Source organism: Schistocerca cancellata, chromosome 1 (genome assembly GCF_023864275.1).
Source record: "Schistocerca cancellata isolate TAMUIC-IGC-003103 chromosome 1, iqSchCanc2.1, whole genome shotgun sequence".
Taxonomy (NCBI): Eukaryota; Metazoa; Arthropoda; class Insecta; order Orthoptera; family Acrididae; genus Schistocerca; species Schistocerca cancellata.
The window spans coordinates 802099697-802114970 of NC_064626.1; the positions used below are offsets into that span (position 1 = coordinate 802099697).

General features: G+C 45.1%; 1 protein-coding gene across 1 annotated transcript in view; it reads right to left on the reverse strand.

The window, feature by feature from the left end:
• Positions 1-14463, reverse strand: part of LOC126187916 (DNA-directed RNA polymerase II subunit GRINL1A) — a 31519-nt gene extending 17056 nt beyond the window's left edge. Inside the window, exon 1 of the mRNA XM_049929277.1 lies at positions 14169-14463. Within this exon, the coding sequence (XP_049785234.1) occupies positions 14169-14320 (152 nt within the window). The 5' untranslated portion in view covers positions 14321-14463. The remainder of the gene's footprint in view (positions 1-14168) is intronic.
• Positions 14464-15274: the final 811 nt, after the last annotated feature.

A 15274-nucleotide genomic window follows, 5' to 3' on the forward strand; every position in this document is an offset into this window, starting at 1 on the left:
TCGCCATATTGGATGTTTTGGTTTCAAACTTTGAAAACACACTTGTGAAACATCCCAAATTCGCAGTACAAATTTTGACAGCCACGATTCAATCGTAGGGTAGTCAAAAACCTGTTCAAAATAATGATTACATACCACACTACAGGTTGTAATTTTACGTCTACTGCTTGGAAAACAAGACTATTTTGCTGTATAGATTCTGACAGCTATCAGATGACTCTACGGTAGCCAAATTTTTGTTCACATGCATGACTACAGGATGCAATTTTGGGTCTTTTGGTTCTGAATTTTGCAAATACACTTGTGAACAACCATTGGGTGATCATAAGGCAGCACTGTCTGCCCAGTAACCATTGGGTGATCATAAGGCAGTGTTGTCTGCCCAGTAGATTTCCTGTACCATAACCCTTTACACACCCAATCCTCCCACCACCCCGAAGCAGCACAGCAGTTACAAAGCAGCACTCCCTTTGTCATTCAATACCATCATGGACAGGGCCAACTGAAACACATCCATCTTCAGGGCTTTCCATTATCCGCCATCATGGCCTGAAATGAGAGACGTCCTACCCAAGATCCGTCCCACTCCTCCTGAAGTGGTGTTCTGTCCCACTCCTCCTGAAGTGGTGTTCTGTCACCCACACCTCCACAACATCATAGTCCACCCTCATGTCATTCCCAATACCAGCCCCTTGCCACAGGGATTATAGCAGTTTGGAAGATACTGGTGCAAGATCTACCCAATCTCCCCATCCAGCACTTCCTATTCCAGTCTTGTCAAAGGTTTATTCTACCCAGTCAGAGGCCAAGCCACCTATGAAAGCAGGCACATCAGCTCTACTACAATCACTGCACAGCTTTTTATAATAGTATGACTACCAACCAGCTTTCCAGCAAGATGAATGGCCATAGCCAAACTGTAGCCAGGAGGAAAGTGGATCATCCTGTGGCACTACATGCATCTGAACATAATGTGTTTGATTTTAATAATTGCTTCGCAGCCTGAGCCACCTGGATCCACCCCTCCAATACCAGCTTTTCCGAATTGTGCACATTGGAGTTATCCCTGCAACACACTCACTGCAAAATTATCCCAGCCTCAACCTCGTCCCCACACCCTTCACACAACAGTTTCCACACAGTCTGTCCTATAACCTCCGGCTAATTCACACACACCCTCACCCTTATTGTGCTTGCTCTCTGCCAACACACTCACCAGTCTTTCCCCTCTCCCCATAGCCTCTGGGCGCAACCTGGTCCTGATGCCTTCTAGTCTTTGCATGCTCCACCAGACAGTGCTCTTCTCTATCTCACCCATACTATGGTATCCCTCCCACTTCCCTGTGCCACTCAAGAGTGTTGATTTTGTTCAACACAATGGTTGCAGTCTGGCTAGAGTGGCTGGAGACAGTGATCATTTGTGCATGAAATGTGCCTGCTTGTGTGGATGTGTTTTCCTTCTTTTTTTTTTTTCCAAAGGCGGCTTTGGCTGAAAACTTTGTGTGTAACAGTTTTTCAGTTATGCCTGTCTGCAGCTCAATTTGTTGTCTTTATAGTGAGTACCAATTGGTCCTTTTCATAACTGCTGATGTTCCACTGTTTGATTTTGCCTAGCTCCTTTTCTTCCATCGCACAACCCTGTGGTGTTTTCCTTTGTTACTATCTCTGAAACATTTCTCTACTCACTGTCCACTCTTTCTCTTCTTTCCAGTTTGTTTTTTCACCACCTCCCAAACTGCACTCACTCTGACATCCAAGCCACACTGTATCGACGACCTCATCTGTGCACAGCACACAGCTATGTGACTGCACAGATTGTTGGTGCATCTTCTCAGGCTCCAAATTCTCCCCACCACTAGTTAAATTATTTCTATTTGACCCATTTTCATTTGATATGAACTGATCTCCCATTAACCGCAGCTCCACATCAGCAGTCATCCTCTTTGTCAGAGCACAGTAAATCTTGAGAGAGTGGTTTTTTATATGATTATAAAGGTTTGTCTCAGAGTCCTGATTAGCAAGTAGGCTAATGTTCTATTCCCTGGAACACAAAATATTCCACTGTAATGCTGCACATTAAGTCACTGATGCCAGCTTGGAATTTACATTATTTGATGACTGGTGACATTGGCCAGATCTCAGCTCATAAGCCTCAGGTTTGTTATACCAGAATTTAACTTCAGCCAGTATGGCATAACCCCTTAAAGAGCTTTATTGACTTATCCCCTGCCTCCAAATAATCTTGGGGACATACACTATCTGCACAGTTCAGATGACTAAAGCTCCTGAAACATATTTAAATGTCAGCTTTCTTAATTACTACAGGAGCTCTCCTGTTACATGGTCATCTGCTAGTGCCTGTATTCAAAACTCTGTGCCTCATTGTAGTATGAGAAGAACTCATTTTTTCCATATACCATCCCTTAGTATCCTTAATTGTCTATATAAACATGGACGATGTGGCTGCTTTTGCTGATAATGTTATTAAGAACAAAGCATGAAGTTATTTAAAGTGGAGAACTGGTGAATATATAAAATTAAATATCAGGCAAAATTACACATTACTATACAAAGGAAAGTTGTCTCCACCAACAAAGCCCACCTCGACGCAATACCTGGTTAGTTGGTTACTTACATGTTCCATGGATTATTTTGCTTGATAGATCGTAATGATGAGGAACGAGTAATTTTACATTTACATCGTACATTAATTTTACATCTGGAACATTCTGAAATTTTCAAAGCATTTCTTTTTCTTTTTTACAAAAAAGAAAAGAAATATACAGAAGTGATTTCGTAATTCCTATTACTACCTTATACACGTTAAAGTAATAGAAATTCTTCAATGGCACAGCTGTTAAGGAGAAAACTTCTTCAGTTTGTTTTCAAATTTTACTTTGCCGTCCATGAGACATTTTATGTCACTGGGAAAATGATAAAAATTTTTTGTTGCAACATTGTGCACCCCTTTCCTGCTAACCTTAATATGAAATTAATGTGTGTCATTTTTCTTTCTGGTATTTTAATTATATACACCGTTGTTCCTGTTGAACTATAGTGGAATATTTGCAACAAACTTCACAAGGGAAAAACTGTACTATGAAGCAGTAGTCAGCATGCCCAACTTCTTAAACAGATGTCTACAAGATGATTGTAGGTGAGCATCACATATAAAGCAATGACAGTCTGGTTATGCATTGGCGAAGTCATCAAATGGGTCATGGCTAGCTATTTGAAAATGTAGCAACCAGATTGTGAGCTATTTGGGTGTATTTCTCAGCGCATTAGACAAAGTATCACACAGCAATAAAGCAGTCTAATGACAGCATGAGCCACAGGTATATTCCTTGAATGGTGTCACCATATGCTATATATTAGGTGGCACAGTTAAAAGTAGCCCGCCTCCCCTTTGAATGCAGATGCAATATTTCTACTTATGAAATAGAATAAACAGCTACAACAATGGACATATTTATGCAATAATCAATTGTTAGCATTCTTCTGTCAGCATGTCAGTTTATTTCATCAGTGAAATTAGATCTCTCTCTTTGCAGTCTGCAAAATGACTTCCTCAATAGAAGAAAGAACTGAAATTGTAGAAACTATGTGAAAACAGGTTCAATTAAGCAAACTCGCAAAATTTTTGGGGTCGAGTAGCTTTATAGAAGACTACCGGGAATGAGAGCAAACAGAATCTATATAAAAATTGGCACATCTATAGATTGTGCAAAAAGTAAACTGACAAAGAATCCCTTCAGTTCGCACAGCAGAAATTGTTGCAGACATCTCCCGAAGAATTATTTAGAGCCCATAGAAGTCTACACGTACACTGGCCCAAAAGGCACACGTAAGTAGGAGGAGATGCCAGCAGATACTGAAAAGTCTTACCTTGTAGCCATATCGTCTGATAGTTGTGCAGCAGTTACGGGAGGATGACTGTCAGAAACTGTAGTAGCCACCAGAAAGATCGCGGGAGGCGCACATTGGCACGGCGCGTCACGAACGGTAGTCGCCGCCAGTAGAGTCCCGTCCACCAGAGGGCACGCGAGAATTCGGACGCGACCTCTGCCGGCGTAACAACAAGAACAACAACAACAACTCCGGCAGGACAGGCCGTACGCAGTCAGTCAACATCGGGCATGCCTAGGACACAGTCCCGGTCTACGCTAAGTGAAGTGCGACGTAACGTGAACAGTGTTACTACACAATTGGCGACGAGTAGGGTCGTTCTTTCGCGTGTTGCGTCGTTGTTCCGGTTTCGCAGTTTCTCCACGGCATGGAGGATTTGGTGCGGGTTTTGGTTGCGCAGCAGACGGAGCTCATGGCCACCATGAAACAAGTGCTTCCGGCGTTGCTCTCCGCGCCGTCTGCTCCGGCGCAGTTCCCTCCTCCCTTTCCCCCGTATGACGAGACGGCAGAGGATTGGGACGCATATGAACATCGCCTTCGGCAGCATTTCCAGGCGTTTCATGTTGCCGATGCGGAGGTATGTCGTGCTCTCTTCTTGTCTTGGATATCTCCCTCGCTGTATCAAGTTTTGCGGCAGCTAGCGCCGTTGCAGGAACCCTCGTCCTTGTCGTTTGACGCATTGTGTTCATTGCTGTCTTCATATTGTCGCCGCCGCACGCATGTTGTGGCGGCTAGGGTCGAGTTCTATCAATGCAAGAAACAGCCCCATCAGTCTTACCGGGCGTGGGCCGCAACCCTGCACGGTCTTAGTCGCAAGTGTCATTTTGTCACGGAGCAGTCGCGGGAGTCGTATGCCCATGTTATGGTACGCGACGTCATTGTTCGTTCGGCCCCTGATAGGGAGGTCCGGCAACGGGCCCTGCAGTTAGAAGACCCTTCCCTCGAAGAAGTCCTGTCCATTGCTCAATCGTATGAAGTCTCTCACGCAGCAGGTCAACAGCTGGAAGCGTGGTGCGACGTCGCGGAGGTTCAGGGCGGCGCGGCCGCGTCCACTGTGTCCGGGGTGGACGACATGCGAGCGGTACAATCCGGCCGTTACGGCCGCTCCCGCGCGGCGCGTAAACAGAATTCCGGCCGCCGGTCCCTGTTGCCGTCCTGTGCGTCGTGCTATGTACATCACGATCGGTCAAAGTGCCCCCAGCGTTGGGCCGTTTGTCGCAAATGTCATAAAAACGGTCACATTGCTAAAGTTTGCCGCTCAGCCTCAAAGGAATCGAAGGAAGCAAGTACAGAGGACATGGACGTTGACATTCAGGAAGTTTCGTCGGGCCAGGCTCCCGACGCATCGGCACGCAAACTCTTTATCGAGGTGTCAGTTCGGTCGCGCCGGTTACAACTGCAAGTAGATACGGGCGCGGCAGTTTCGTTGTTGAATGCACAAACGTATTCCGACCTTGGATCGCCCCCGTTGGCGCCAGTTTACCGGCGTCTCCGCGGTTATGGTAAACAGTTCATTCCCCTACTGGGTCAATTCACTACCGACGTGACTTACAAATCAGTCACTCGGCCTATTACTTTTATTGTTGTCAGTGATGCGAGCTCCGCTAACCTTTTTGGCCTGGATGCCTTTCAAGCTTTCGGTTTTTCTATCGCTGACACCATACAGTTGGTCTCCGAAGACGTTCCCTATCACTCATTAGAATCTTTGATCTCAGACTTTCCAGACATTTTTGAGGAGGGCCTGGGGCGTGTTTCAGATTTTGAAGCTCACTTAACGTTGAAGGCGTCGGCTCGCCCGCGTTTTCTACGCGCGAGGCAGATCCCCTTGGCTCTCCACCCTCAGGTAAAGGAAGAGCTAGACCGGCTGACAGCCCTAGGGGTCGTTCTTCCCATTTCTTCCAGTGAGTGGGCTTCGCCCCTCGTTATTGTCAAGAAGCCCTCTGGAAGATTACGTCTTTGTGGCGATTTTAAGGCCACCATTAATTCCCAATTGGTGGTGGACACCTATCCTTTGCCTCGTGCTGATGAATTGTTCTCCGCCGTGGCGGGAGGCCACTATTTTTCGAAAATCGATCTGTCAGAGGCTTATCATCAGATACCACTTGATGAGGACTCCAAACGGCTGGCAGTCGTCAACACCCCGTTTGGCCTTTACCAATACCAGCGGTTGGCTTTTGGAATATCCAGTGCCCCGGCGATATTCTAGCGTTATCTTGAGCATGTCACGTCGACAATCCCTCATTGTATTAATTACCTGGATGACATAATTGTCACGGGCCGCAGCACGACGGACCACTTGCACAACCTTCGCACCCTCTTTCTCAAATTCAGGTCTGTGGGCTTGCGTTGCAACCTGCAGAAGTCAACCTTCTTCCAACCGTCCATTGAGTATGTGGGCTACACCATCTCTCGGCATGGCATCCAGCCACTGGGAAGTTTGGTCCAAGGTATCGTCAACCTTCCTCGGCCCACATCGCTGAAGGGGTTACAAGCTTTTTTAGGCAAGATAGCCTATTACCACCGGTTCATTCCCAGGGCTTCCACTATAGCCCACCCCCTGTACTGCCTTCTGCACAAGGGTGTTCCTTTTGATTGGTCGCCGGCATGCGAGCGAGCGTTCACCTCGTTGAAGGGCCTCCTCACGTCAGCCCCTTGTTTGGCTACTTTTGATCCCCATAAGCCGTTAGTCCTGGCTACGGATGCTTCACAGTATGGGGTGGGGGCAGTCCTGGCCCATCGCAACGCAGATGGTTCCGAGCAACCACTGGCGTTTGCGTCGAAAACGCTTAGTCCCGCGCAGGCCCATTACTCCCAGGTGGAAAAAGAGGCTTTGGCCATTGTCTACGCTGTTACCAAGTTTCACCCTTTCGTGTATGGCACGAAGTTTCAGTTAATCACTGACCATAAGCCGTTAATATCGTTATTTGGACCCGCCTCTCAGATTCCGGATAGGGCAGCCCACAGACTCCAGCGCTGGGCCTTGTTCCTCTCTAAGTACCATTATGACATTCGTTTTCGCCCTACAGGCCAGCATGCCAACGCTGACGCTCTTTCCCATCTTCCGGTGGGCCCGGACCCTACATTTGATCGAGAGGAAATTATGTGTTTTCATTTGGATGTGGCGTCCCGCCACGCGGTTGATGGCTTCCCGATCACTAGTTCTCGAGTCGCCAGGGAAACGGCGGCTGACCCGGTTCTCCGGCAAGTAGTTCGCCTCATTCAGCAGGGGTGGTCGTCCCGCCCTCCGGGCCGGGCCTCGGAACCTCTTCGTAATTATTTTCTTCTACGAGACCGTCTCTCGGTCTTGGAAGGAGTTCTCCTTCTGGCTACCGATGATACAGCTCCTCGCGTGGTTGTTCCTGCAAGTTTACGAAGGGAGGTCCTCAAGTTATTACATGCGGGGCACTGGGGTGTTTCCCGTACTAAAACCTTGGCTCGCAGACATGTGTACTGGCCCGGTATTGACAGAGAAATTGAGCACTTGGTGGCCGCCTGTTCCCAGTGTGTGAGCCAACAGGCATCTCCCAGGGCAGCGTTCTCTTCATGGCCGCCGGCAACCCAGGCATGGGAACGTGTTCACATCGATTTTGCGGGCCCGTTTCTCGATGGCTTTTGGCTCATTGTCATTGATGCTTATTCCCGATTCCCATATGTGGTTCGCTGCTCCTCAACCACTTCCGAAGTTGCAATCCAGGCACTAGCAAAAATCTTTTCTGTGGAAGGTCTGCCAATCACCCTGGTCTCGGACAATGGACCGCAGTTTCTTTCGCAGACCTTCCAGGATTTTTGTAGGCGCTTCGGTATTCGGCACGTTTGCTCTCCCCCCTTCCATCCACAATCGAATGGGGAAGCTGAGCGCATGGTGCGCACCTTTAAGACACAGATGAAAAAGTATGTGCACGAATTTCCTGCAGAGGAAGCATTGAAGTTTTTCTTGACGGCATACCGGACCGCACCAATGGGAGACCGCAGCCCCGCAGAGCTCCTCCATGGGCGTCAACCTAGGACTCTGCTGCACCTCCTCCAGCCTGGTCCTCGCCAGTCTTCACAAAACGGAGTACCTGGCTTTCCACTGGGTATGTCAGTCTGGGCCCGTGGGTTTGGTCGCAATCCACATTGGATACCGGCGGTGGTCCTGCACCGCCATGGCCGCCGGCTCTATACCTTGCAGGCGGGGGACCGGGTGGTACGTCGTCACCAAAATCAGCTCCGTCCACGTTCGGGCACCCACCCTCCGACCTCTCGGACACCGGCTTCCCCATTGCCGGCACCTGTATTGGTTTCACAAGGGACGTTACCTCCTCTCCCCGCTGTGACTCTGCCACACTGCGATGGTTCTCGGCCTTGGCAACCTCCAGTGGCTCCAGCACCGGCATCGCCATCATTCGAGATGCCCCAGCGAGAGCCGGCCCCCCTAGCCGGCCCGGTTTCGCAGGGGGCTAGTTCCCCTGTGGTCGTCCCTTCCCCTTCGTCCCCGCCACTAGGTCTTGCCCCTCCTGAGGTGGAACAGGATCCAGACTTCGACAGCTTGTCGCCTGTGCTGTCCCGGGCTCCGGTTGTGGGACGACGGGGGCCTCTTTGTGTGGGTCACTTCCAGCCGTATTCGAAGGTTCCAGCTCGAGGGTTGGCAGATCCCCTCGACTCCGGCCATCCAATGGATGTGGAGGTCATCGCTCCTGCCCGACGCTCCACCTTCCGACGCAGTGGATCACAGTGGCTTCACCCCCCGAAGGAGGAGGAGTGTAGTAGCCACCAGAAAGATCGCGGGAGGCGCACATTGGCACGGCGCGTCACGAACGGTAGTCGCCGCCAGTAGAGTCCCGTCCACCAGAGGGCACGCGAGAATTCGGACGCGACCTCTGCCGGCGTAACAACAAGAACAACAACAACAACTCCGGCAGGACAGGCCGTACGCAGTCAGTCAACATCGGGCATGCCTAGGACACAGTCCCGGTCTACGCTAAGTGAAGTGCGACGTAACGTGAACAGTGTTACTACAGAAACGTGTAGACTACTGCACGTGGTTTTCAAATAACATCAATGGTGGTTTGTTAGGCACTATCCATTTCATCATGAGTGATGAAGCACAGTTTCATCTATACGGTTATGTGAATTCACAGAACACGAAGTACTGGGCACTGGAGAACCCTAACACTGTGTATCAGCAATGACACCATGATGAAAAAAAAAAAAACAGCATTTGTTGTGGTGTAACAAGAACATACATAATTTGACTGATTTTTTTTTCACTAACATCAAGACAGATAAATTCATGGAAATTTTTGATACATTTTGCGCTCAACTCAATGAACGCAGGGTTGCCACAGTTTCCCCAAGTGAAATTACCTGATTTCCAGACAAGTTTTAGCATTTTTCCCTGACAAATTTTGAGATCTCAAGGATAAAATAACACATAAGTTGACGATCTGTCTTTGCAGCTATGATACAAAAAACAACAGTGCAAACAAGGAAATATATAAAAGAAACCAGCAAGGAGAAGGCGTTTCCTGATGTGAGCAAAATATTAAGTAATAACATACAATCTTTTGTAATGAACAGTTTTTAGAAGGAGAAAGCAAGCCAAATGGTATGTGTGTTTCATTAAGACCAATGATGTTTTCTTATTTCAATAAAATAGAACTAATTTGGTGACAAAAATACACATTTCCTTGGAGTCACAAGACAGATTTAAAATAACTTCACTGATTTCAGAAACAATCTCAGAAAAAAGTAGGCCTCTTGTGAGAAGTGTGTAAGGTGGGGAAGAATCGTGTAAACCACTGCTGTATGTGACCACCAGTAAAATGTTGGTTCTACTATGTTCATTATAGTCAGCTATTTCCCACTATATTATATCTATTATTTTACAGGTATTGTGCTACTTTTCTTTTAAGAAATATACGAGTACAGAGTGTACATACCGCCAGTGACTGACACAATTTTCTTCTTCTTATCATCCCTACTTTATATATTTAAACTACTTTTCAAGTGCCAAAATGTACTAGAACAAATAAAATTTTTATAAAACACTACACTGTACAATGTGCTTGTGGTGAGACAGTCACAATTCCTTAACTCCATCGCCCATGGTCTCTGGCCTGTTGAGGAGCACCACAGTCATGGGTCCATGAATAAAAAACCACGACAATCCGCTACATTACGCCACACACAGACAGACACAGCCTGAGAGCAGATCGGTGAGACTAGATCCGACAAGCAGGCCCTGCACATTAGTTGGAACTGAACGGCTTCAGATCAGTAGGCTCGATGCATTACAGACACGTGTAGAAATGGCCTTCGGTTTTTGGCGTGTCATGGAAATCCACCCAAGTGGCCAGCTATTCATGAACCACAGACAGCATGTTGATGAAACGAAATGACGGTGATCAATTCATGCAACAGTTAATTTGTTCAAATACTCTGAGAATCAATAATAATGAGGACAGGCAGCAACTTAACATAAAGACGATTGCCAAGCCACAGACAGGCGCATAGAAAGACTATCTCACTCACAACTAAATTTTCAGCCATAGCTCTTGTCAGAAAATGAGAGCACACACACACAATCACACAGACACAACTCATGCACACAACTGACTGCAAGCTGAGGGGAGTGGTAGGAAGGGGAGAAGCAGTAGGAATGAGAGTAGGGAAGCAGTGCATGAATTCAGCTGCACCCAGCCAACGATGATGCATGACATCTCAGTAAACAACCCATTTCATCTACTGAGACAAAAATGATATTTTTCCAGTTTTCTTTTTCTTTTCTCAATTTTCCCTGATGTGTTTGAAATTCCCTTATTTCCAGAACCTGTGGCAACCATGGAATATTAAAGACAATACTGATTCTTCAAGCAAGATGGGGCAAAATGTCATGCCTCTGAAATCTCCCTGGAACGAGTCCATGTCTTTACTGAGGGACTAACTGTCAGCTAGTATTTATGGTCACCACATTAGCCGGATCTAACACCACATGATTTTTTTCCTGTGAGAAAACTTAAAGAGAAAGGCCTATGACACCAATCCGAACACAATACAGGAACTGAAAGGCAAAATCAGCTGAACTTTATGCAGAGTGTATCTGAATATGCTAAGACGTGCACTAACGTTGCAGGCGGCCACTTTCGACATCCTCTATAAATGTACTTTTCACTGTAAATAAATAGTACGTCCATTTCAGCTTCTCATTTCTGTAAATTCACTGCAGTTCCTTCATACATACATGAGCTACCTTTATCTGTGCTACCCTGTAGATATCTGGGTTGTTTTTGTTTACTTGTTTTAGTCACAGATGTGTCAGTCCATCATTGTTTTCTTTATAATGTAATTCATTTCTTGTGTGTGTGTGTGTGTGGACACAATTAACAGTAGTGTATCCCTCGGTCCAGGTTAGGCTGGAATGTGATAACTTGGTTGTGACGTGACAATGAATATACCATAACAAAAAGCTACTGATGTTAAATAAAGTTAGTAGGGTCACATTTATCTGCAGTGTAGGCCTAGGTTAGGTTGGAAGATGACAGTCTGGTTGTTTGTTAGCGAAGTCAATGAATGCGTCATTCGACTGGAGACATGAAAATGTAGCATTTACTTTTGCTAAAATTCACTTCCAAATTATTTTTGTTTGTAAATGATTAGATGCACGAAATTAAAAGGTTGTTATACTATGTGCCTGCAGATGAAGCCTTTATGCTTTGAAATTTACTGTCAAGAAAAGTGGTGATTGATGAGATTTTTGAATGGAATGTTGACTTCTGCAAAAACTTCAACAATTTTCCAAAGTGGTCTATGCTTGTTTTCTTCTTCTGAAACTAATTAAATTTCAACAAATGTATGTTTCTGATGAGAAGCAGCAGCATTTTCCTACTGGTGAACAGAGCGCTTCTTCAATTTCAGGTGTTTGACATTATTTTTATTTTTTCAACCAATTCAATAACTACCATATCCAAAATGTACAGAATGTTTTGCGGCCATTCATAGCTGTGTGACCTATATTTGGCAGAGCTACAAATAGAATTGACCAAGTGCTTCGCACAGAAGACGACTTGATATTAGCACTATTGGCACTTTAGGGGGAAGACTTTCAGTGTGGCTGAAATACATTCATAAGTCTTCTTTTTCCTATCACTACATCAGCTTTTGAGATTTAGCTAGAACAAATGTACACACTGCTTTGTTTCAAGATGCTAAGTACCACAGCTGAGTCCTACATTGCATTATGTGGCGTGTATCTTATACACATTATGTGGAGTGTATTTTATACAGACCATTCAACTGCCTGTACTGGTGTCGCACCAGAACATAAAGTCTGCTGATATGTTGCTGGGTTTGTGCTCTTTTCGCGTTGCAAAAACATTACCTTTCCAAAACTGGGCTTCACCAGATGATGTACAATACCAGCAACCGAAAATTACTTACATGTTCTATAAGCAGAAAATAAAACTATTGCCAACCATTTCTGATAAAATATTTCATCTGGGTACGAATCATTTTGAAATAGCATTTATTTAACAATTTTGTGTTTTTGGAATTTCAGGCAGAATTTGCACCTGTATTTGCATTTATCACAAAAGCAAATATTTCAGGTCCCTAGTTGTCCCAGACTTTTTTTAAATATAGACTGCATGGTCCATAGTAACATTTCTGATAGAAAGCCTGTTTTTCACACTGTGATCTTAAATTTACAAGATTTTATTTTTCCAAATGTTTTTGTGTTATTAGTGACATCAACCACTTGTTGTTTCTCAAGGCTCATATCTCCACCATGTTAATGACACCATTGGTCTATCAGCACAATATCATGTTGTTAACTAATCACAAATATAGAAAATCAGTAAAAATAGGTAGCAGATTTAGTAAGTATAAGGGCAAACTGATATTAAAACTTGTCATAAAGCACTCGTGTTATCAGGCTGGAGTCTTAACCATTAAGTTCATGGCAAAACAAACATACTAAACATGTACTGCAAAGATATTCCAAAAATATTAATGACATATATGAAAATGCTCTGAGATAGTTTAATTCATAAGGAACAGGCACTTAATGAATACAAGGAATATAGAACCAGAGAGACAATCACTCTGAAAACTGGAAGAGGCTTTGTATCAACTGCAACAGAAAGTGAGGAAGAGCGACCTACTGTCATGTCAGCTGCTGTTGCTGATCAAGTACTGAGTGTAAAGTTGTGAATAGTACACGTAGCTGACCAAGCAGAACAGCTTGCACAATCCATATTACATTGGTAATCAATTTACACAAATTCTATCGTTATTAGAAAGTTGTTATTCTAACTAAAATTTTTACCTGCACCATAAAAAACAAACTATCGGAAATATTTGTTAGGCCTACCTTTATTGTGCCTTATTTGTTTTCACGTAAGAAATACTGTCTGTAATACAATAAAGCTGCATGCCACTAAAAATGGTTGTCAACAAGATCTGAGAGAGAAGTTGTTCAGGCATATTTTCTATATATTTTGGAATATGGGACAAACTGTTTCTGGTGACTTCTTAAAACGAAACATGTACAATATTATTTAGCTGCAGTCGTTGCGCGAACAACTCAGCATACCACTGCTGTACAACACTTCCATTGCATTAGCGAACCCATAACAACGGCCATATCGGCCGGCTTTTCGTCAGTCAACCTAATTAAATTGATGTGTATCACTGTTGACGTACAACTAACAATGCCGAAGAAAAAAAAAAAAAGTCACAGAACTGAGCAGTTCCGATTATAAACTTAAGGACAAAGAGTAAAGTGCGTGCAGCTGTCAGCTATCGTGAGTGAAGTGAACAAAACAAGACACACTGCCGACATTTGCACTGTTACGCACATATTTTCAGAGCAATACAAACACAAAGGTAAATGTGGTATGAAATCAAACAAAACGCATGACCTTCTAACCAGCCACAGGTCCTTCAAACGAACATACTTTGGACTTATATCTGAATAACTTGGGAAGGTTTATCGGTGGAATTCGGGTTCACCACGAATGCTATGGAGACTTGATAATCAAGAGAATTAAAAGAACTTTCTTTCTCTTGCCAACTACAAGTTGTGAATTCAGTGCCCCGCATTTCCATGCAAAAGTCTGATTGTTAGGATATAACATACCACTCAATACAAGTGTGATTTATTGCCTAGTTCTTGTCAATTAGTCAGAGGGGCTTATTTCCTGCTCACAGAGTGTATTGTCACATTTTGAACCAACATTCTGCGAATTATACGAATGATGAACGGCGAAATAAGATCTTACTTATTGGATACAAGTTTCTCCTGTCTGGCAATAAGGTCCAATAATTGCGAATATGGAATCGTCGACAAATCATCCAAATGTCCTTGTTTTTCTTTTCCAGATACAGGAGGCAATTTGCCAGGTATCCTCTTGATTATTCGATCATGGAACATGGCCCGAACATGCAACTCACAAGTCACAACGCAACACAGCAGTTTAACCCATTCTTCAAGAAAGTCAAAACAAATACTAGTTTACTTGACCGATATCGATAACACGGTTTTCGAGGACGCCAATTTCGAGATACCTACATCGTCCATAGAAGCAAGGACCATGATGATGGAGGTAGCCATAGATAGGACAAAGTGTCGTCTGCTTCACAACTGCTGTGCAGCGAGCTACGTTAATTTAAGTATTAACTGTATTTTTCTTACTTGTCACTTCTTCTTCCGGGTATTTTTGCTTTCAGGAAGCTTTAATTTTCGAGTACTCGCAATTGTGATCCATAGATTTCGTGTCTGTTTTGAATACAGTCTCTCTCAGAGAGAGTCTCTTTAGTCAGCTGTAGTGCCAGTAGTGCTAGTGTTGTTTTGAATACAGTCCAGAGACAAGTAGGGCATATTTTCATTGTTTTCAACAAGAAGTGTCTAGTAACCACAGTTTAGTCAGCTATCAGCCGCCTTTAGTGAATTAGCGGTCTAGCTAAAAGTTGATGAACCCTCTACAGTAAATTGATTTCTTAGGATGGATAGGATGTGTGATTGCTGTGTAAGGACGCAGGAGGAGCTGGCCACTGTCCGCGAACAGCTGAACGTGTTGATGGCCGCGGTCGGCCGTTTTCAGGCTGCTGCCTCGGAGTGTAGCAGCAGTGGGGAGACTGGTGCGTCGCGTGGTAACCCCAGGTGTTACATGCTTCGCCCACGGTCCGAGACATCTTCGCGAGTACCGGGCGCGGTTGGGCCACCTTCTCCCGAAGGGGAGTGGCGTGTTCATCGGCGTTCGGGGCGCACGAGGCGGAGGGTCAATGTAGTGCCGTGTGGCGTCGCCCGCTCAACCTGTAAGTGGACATGTGGCCCCTCCTTTAGCAAGGTCTGAGCAGACACACGGGGGGAGGGGTTTATTAGTGA